Here is a 7376-nt window from a genome sequence, read left to right on the forward strand (position 1 = left end):
TTCCATTCCTTTTTAGTGAATGGACATGTTACTTATATTTTGATCCCTTTTATTCTCACATAATCAATATTCCTTCTTCTATAGATTAGTTTTATAAATATGTTGCAAAGACCAAAATGATTTTATCTTAGCATATTCAAATCCCATTTTCATGCCTAATGTTTTCAGTTTCTATTATTTTTGTATGTTTTATATTTTATCATTTAATTTTCGTTAATTTTTGAAATAGTTCTAATCAAGATAATACATATGATAAAGTACTAAATAAAGGATGGTTTGAGAGTATTTTCATCCATGTAATTTTCTAAAATTGTGTTGTAGAGGGTATCCATGCATAGAAACATAGATGGTTTTATATTGGATATCATAATAATTATATGAGAGTGTTATCACTTGACATCTCATCTTCCTCTTTTTTAAAACTCATGTGAGTTGTATCTAGCTTGTTTAGTCCCTATGGGCCACATCTCTCTCATTAATTTTCACATTTTAACTTACAATATTAAATGTCTCATATTCAATTTTTTAAACTAATTTTATCATGAATCTTGGATTCAATTTATATTATTGTACATGTTAAGATATTCTCACTGCTCATAATACTTCTTAGTATAATTTTGAATCATTTTTATCACATATTTATGATTTTAATATATCTATTTATAATCTCTAGTATCTAGAAAAACCACATTTCTAGTATTAATGTATCCTTCATCTCCAAATGTCACTTTCAAAAGGTTTCAAAAGGTGTGTTAGAGAAGGATCCACTCAATATAGTTAGTTGTCTAGGATACAATTATCACCGTAGCTAAATAATTAATGGTATTATTCTTGACTATCAAGATATGAAAATGTCATTTGAGGAACACACAATCACCAATATTTTTAGGGAGGGAAGGAAACTTTTCAACTATTTTGAAAACCTTTGATTTTGTCATAAAAATATTTGTTGGTGAGGAACTAATGATTGACTCCTAGTGGATATTGAAAATCTTATTTTAATAATTTTTAAATGTGTTGAAGGTATAGTTGTTTACTATGTTATGATGAATCATTATCTTAATTTAGTTGGAAATCAAATTTTGAACTATTTGGATAACATCATGAGACATAAAGGAAGGATTCCATTTTTTCTTTTGCAAGATTTACTTGTCCACCTTTAGTGTAGGCCTTTTCATTGTTCGGGACACATGTCTTCAAGATAGTTTTCCCTTTTGCCCTCCTTTATTATTATTGTAACTAGGTTAATTTTTTAGTTATTTTTATCTATGCAACTATTTAATAGGCGAGAATAGGAATCTGATAGAGCTGAAATTGTGTGAGAGGTGGAAAATGATTTTTTACTAAGGAGAGATATGAGTTGCATGATTTATTGCTTATTTTGAACATTTCATGGATATAATCCTCTAGACTTGAAATCTTTTGTGGACACTAGAAAGAAGGCATTTTAGGTGCCTATTAAATTAAAATTTTAGTCATTAAGTAATTAATGTCTTATTATGGGCATTCTTATAAAGAGGAGAAAATATGGTAGAGACGAAAAGGCCTCATATGAATCTTCAAGGAATACAAATAGGAAAACGTTAAGAAAATAAAAGTGGGGGTCACAATCATTGTACAAAAAGAATTCTCTACAAAAAAGAGGCCAAGGTGATCTTGTGAGGCACATTATATAAAAGTGACATAGTCATGTGGTTTCCGTATCTTATTATTTGATTTCGTCAAATAATTTTCCATAAAAAAGACATGAGCACCATCATACAAGTCAATGAAGATGTTACTCATATTGGGAACCCTTTTATTCTCATGTAACCCATATTCCTTCTTGTGTAGAGTAGTTTCATATGCATGTTACAAAGACCTAAATTTTTTTGTCTCAACATACTCGAATCTCCTTTTTGCGCATAATATTTTTAGATTATACTTTTTTTGCATGCTTTATTTTTCTTATTTGATTTTGTATTTTTTTTAAAAAAGTGCTAATCAACATCATATGTATGATAAAGTACCAAACCAAGGATGGTTTTTGAGTATTTTTCATAAATATAATTTAATAATTTTTTTATCTTAGAGGGCATCCATGCATAAAAAATATAGATTATTTTATATTGGATATCATAATAATTATACACATAGTATTGTCACTTGGCTTATCATCTTCATCTTTTTGAAAACTCTCATGAGTTGTATCTAGATTATTTAGTCCTTATTGGCTACATCTCTCTGGTTACTTTTCACATCTTAACTTACATTACTAAATATTTTGTATTAAAAACTATTAGCTAATAATCATCAATCTTGAACTCAATTTATATAAAAAGCTTATATATAATAATACTTCTCAACATAATAATTTTTTTATATTGTTGTTTTTTATACAAATTATAAATCATATTCAATTCTAATTCTAAAATTTAATACTAAAATATAAACTAATAATTTATTTCATTTAAATAAATAAAATAAAGTTACTATTATACTTTATTTCTCCCAAAGTTTTTATTTGTAAATTAAATCGATCTATATAATTTTTTATTTTAAAGCCTTGCTCACCATTAAAGCTCCCTTTCTCTTTCCTGGGACCTTTACTAATATAACTCTCCCATCATTGTAAATACTCTATGTGCGACATAATCTATCATTTTTTTATGATTAATGGAAATATTTTTGGTGATATTTTTGACGTCAAAGAAAGGAACATCCCTGTAATAATGATGGACTTGTCGCAAGTCAACATTGCATGTTAGTTTTGCATGACATTGAGTACAATTTTGCAAGGACACCAATGAGAGGTGAATTTATGTATGTAGTAGGTTCAAGCATGCTAGGTTTGGTCCTGAGATCTCCAAAGTTGTCATATCTATCTGGTCCTCCAACTATTGCTCCAGTTAGTGTGTTTGGGTTGGAAGAATCTTTGTGAAACCAGTTCATGAAGCCTTCAATACATTCGATCTTCCCTGGTTGTTGATGAATGGAAACTATAGATGCTCCTCTGTGATGCGGTTGCCTTGGATATTTGGAACCATATCCTACCATATACGACATGCCTAGAGGATTCTTTCCTAGTAAATAGTCAATCTGCAAAAGATATGATTAGGGTTCATTATATTGTATGCCCCACAATACAATTATGATTAGATTCCACTATATTGTATGCGCTACAATACAATTACAAATATATGCAATATTCTTACTTGTAGCTTAGCAAAATCCATAACGTCGCTAGCTTTGAAGACAGTATTGCCGCATGACAATGTTTGCCTCTTAGCTGAAAGTAATTCACTGTATCTTGCCAGCAAAAAAGAAGCACTAGTAACATATTGCGTGTTGGCGCCATCTCTAATATACAACAGACCTCCTGCAACAAAAGAATTACAAAATATAGATAATTGTGATTAGAAAAAGGAGAATTATAGATATGAGTTAGACTTTTTGATTGTTGTCAATAGAAAAGAAGGAATTTGTACTGGTGAATACATAGAGAAGCAACCCTAACCTGGAGTGCTTTTAACAGATTGAGTGGGACTGCCAGGAAGAAGTGAACACACAAAGTTTTCTGCGTGACTTCTATAAGCTGAGAATTGAACTTCTCCTTGAAAATGTAACTGGTTGGTGAAGTGCAAAAGTTAGCTTTATGATAGAGTACATTTATATTTTATTTTATTTGAAAAACAATACCAATCGATCTATTCTTACCTCTGTTAGGAGCACATGAATTCCAGCATATTTGAGCTCCCAGCTGAATTCATTAACATATGCTCTAAGATCATCGTGCTGCTTGATGTAGTTTAAATAATATGGAGATTTGGTAGCTCTGTATAACCAAGATGCAGCCCAGAGAAGCTCGTCCTGAAACCAGGCTCTACAAGTTAAAACTACAACTACTTGTTATAAATAGATATCTTAAAAAAGAAAACCAATTCTACTTACATAGTAGCCGGAATAAGAACAATAAAAAGGGCACTCTCCTTTGTAGGTGCCCTTATATCGATCGGCGAAACTGAAGAGCTGAAGAGAAACATAAAAAGCCGGTTAGAAAGAAGATCGATGGATTATGTTTTCCCAAAATGGATTGATGAAACTCGTTGATTTAGAGTTTTAATTTCACTTGAGCACCCAAACATACCGATTGAGAACGTTGGAGGAGAAGGTATGAGTAACGAGGGTCTACGACTCTGAAAACAATGGAGGAGGCGGCCAAGGCTGCTGCTGTTTCTGCTGCAATTTCTGAACCAGGCGTGTCTTTGTCTATCTTGTAAAGAGTACGAGGAGTGTCCATATCTTCTGGACGCTCCCAACAATTATGGTCTGCCTCGGGATAACCCACCTGTTTTATGAATCAACATCAACGTCAAATTTTAATTAGTTTTCCATATTTTTGCATGAATGCATACCACCCACTGTTGGTGGATAGGGATCTCATCAAAGATAGTCTCTACGCCAACAAGTTTTTCACAATTTTATATAAATACATCAACATTAGCATAATTAATTATGCATCAACATCAACATAATTAATTATGCATCAAAATCAACATCAGACTCGTTAGGTTTTCACAATTTGCTATGATATTAGGTTGGATTGTTGTACCTGAACCCATAACTGATTTGGAATTGCACTAGCCTTGAGAAAGTAGTCAGTGCCCCATCTGATAGCGTCCCTTGCATTCTGAATCTCTCCCGCAGCTTTCAAGTCTTCTTCATAATCAATTGTTCCCCAAGCGAGTGTGGTGATGGTGAATGCCATGGGAAGCCCATATTTCACATTATCGCCTGCATCGTAGTAACCCCCAACTAAATCAACCTGCAGTTGAGTTGCATGTACAACATTATGTATGGAGTCAATGAAGTTTAGTTATACTATGATTGGACACTTCTATTTCTATTTTGAATATACTTGTGCTTCTACTTACGTCTTGCAAGTGCCCATCTGTGAGGCCAGAATATCCTCTCCATTTTACTCGCTGAGATTGTGGGAGTTTACCAGATCGTTGGGCCTCTAGAAAGAGGATAGACTTTGATAGAGCATCTTTGTAGTTGAATTCTCCGTAAACAAACTGCCACTCACAACAATACAGCAACAAGACCAATGTCAAAAGTGCTTTGATTGCAATGGCCATATCTTCTCTTGTTGGTTTCGCTGCTTGCTTTGATATCCAACGAATGCGACTGAACCTCTATTGTCCTAACTCAAACTCGGCATTCGTTAGAAATCAATGCGAATCTCAAACTCCATACAGGATAGCATAATGTATGTGCATTGCAAGATTTATAGAATGCCGTACTGGTGTTATTCACAGGAATTATACGTTTTACGGCTGCTTGTTGATCACAAGAATTGGACATTTTACCGTTTCATCACAGGTTCATGAGTACACCTTAGAAACGGCCGTAATTCTTTGATATATTGTTTTTTTTTTTGGCTGTTTTTGTGATGCATTAATTACCGTCAGTCTTGCATGATAAGGTAATTGGCTTCCATGTGATGCTTGATTACCATATACTACTTGCAGTCTTGCATTATAGGTGTTGTTCTTAACACGCGCCACGGTCAATTTTATGAAAGAGTTGGGTGGAACACCAGGTTTTTCACGCTAGCAACGACTTCACGAGGTATCTCTCGAGCTTTATCTGCCTCATCAAGCCTCTACGAGAATTGAAAATATTAAAACTACTTCAATTTCTATACCTAGAGTGCAACCCAAAACAGCCTAGGCAAGTGGAGGATAGAACGGCACATGCATATAAACTTATAGAGTGTTGAAAGGGTCAGTGTAGATATTAATGGAAATAACAATTGATATTAGTTCGACTTAAGAAGTCTTTCCTTTTCTTCAAAAATTTCGAAATGAAATGATTATATATAATCAGACTTTATTAAAAACTCATTATTAAATTTTCTTACTATATTTTGGTAACTCTAGTCTGATTCATAGATGTATATATAACCCCAAAAAAAATGAACAGAACATAATATAGGGGTTTTTAAATTTATCTATTAAGTTTGGTTTGATCTTCTAATATCTCATATCTCAAGATATTTTGGAAGACAATGTTACCTTCTGTATGATTCCTCCTTTTTAAAACTTTCGATATCAACTATGCTACATCCAATATGTAAAATTTATTGCTACACATCATATTCCTAGAAGATAAAATATTGACATTTATTTCAACATTTCCAATCGCTCATCTTATAACCCTTTATATTTCTTATCAAAGAGATCCCTTTACAACTTTTTTATTTTATAATCCTTCGCCATTTAATAGTCACCTAAATGTAATCGAATCCAATCTAATTAACCTATTATAAATCCAACCAATTCAAATATCTCCAAAAGAATAATCCACATGCTAATCCACATGCTTGCAACTCTAATCCATGCAATCTTACGAAACAAGATAACATATCACCTAAAAGAAGTTAATTGTATACCTCTCATCAGATTTACTCAAGATTTTAACATCAACATATATTATTTCTAATTATCACTTTATACATATCATCAAGAACACTACTATCATCATTAATCAATTAAATAACCTTTTTTCTTCATTAATTCTAAGTTTTCAATTGATTATCTACATGAGTGTACTAATATTATTTCTCTCAACACCTATAATGGTTATTGTAGCATATACTCCATAATTACAATATTCTATCAAATAATTCACATGGTTGTTGATGTTTTTGTATTATGTATTACTATCAAGCAATGCGATTTTAATTCTAACATTTAACAAATGTCTATGTTTCAAGTATTCTTTTATGGGCATTGATGCTTTATTCCAAAGGTTCCCATTTTGGTGCATGGAGACCATAGTTCTTTTTAGTGTCTCTATTTTTTATTAAGGCTAAAACATGTTTTATACAGGGGACTTGAAACCTCGATTATTATACAAAATGAAATAAAAGTGAAGACCCAAAATAAAATAGTATTTTGACCAACAAACACACCAAAAGCCACAACCAGCAAAACCTGACAAAAGTTAGCATCAACACTAGCAAAACTAAAAAATGAACTACCTACTTAAAGAAAAAAATTAAAAAGAGACACAGTAAAGTGGAAAGAACTAGGCTAATTCTTCCACCTTATCATTGTGCTCCTGTTGAATATTTTGTATCTTCTCTATGACATCTTTGATGTCTTTTATATCAGTCTAACTCTCTTTCTTCTACTTCTTCTTTGTGTTGAAATGGGTACATTTGCTAGGATCAGCCTTTAAATCTTTTGTCTCAACATCCTCTAAGTCGAGCATAATATTCACCTCCTTACCTCGATTTGTGTGACTTGACACCTTGTTCATTTACTCAACCACAGTATCCAAAAAATCTTTGCATCTGTTTGGTGCATCTTTGGTCACTTATTTCATTG

General features: G+C 32.2%; 1 protein-coding gene across 1 annotated transcript; it reads right to left on the minus strand.

Annotated features, from left to right (window-relative positions):
- Positions 1–2730: 2730 nt before the first annotated feature.
- LOC149555256 (endoglucanase 16-like) lies at positions 2731–5120 on the minus strand. Its single transcript, XM_089829288.1, has 8 exons — positions 4914–5120; positions 4592–4804; positions 4127–4327; positions 3931–4008; positions 3697–3849; positions 3497–3605; positions 3195–3358; positions 2731–3078 (listed from the first exon to the last, which is right to left on the minus strand). Exons 1-8 carry the CDS (start codon positions 5118–5120, stop codon positions 2731–2733), a joined length of 1473 nt encoding a protein of 490 aa, XP_089685414.1.
- Between the last annotated feature and the right edge of the window lie 2256 nt (positions 5121–7376).

The sequence above is a fragment of the Cupressus sempervirens genome, chromosome 5, assembly GCF_028749045.1.
Source record: "Cupressus sempervirens isolate cs-2001-9-10 chromosome 5, ASM2874904v1, whole genome shotgun sequence".
NCBI lineage: Eukaryota > Viridiplantae > Streptophyta > Pinopsida > Cupressales > Cupressaceae > Cupressus > Cupressus sempervirens.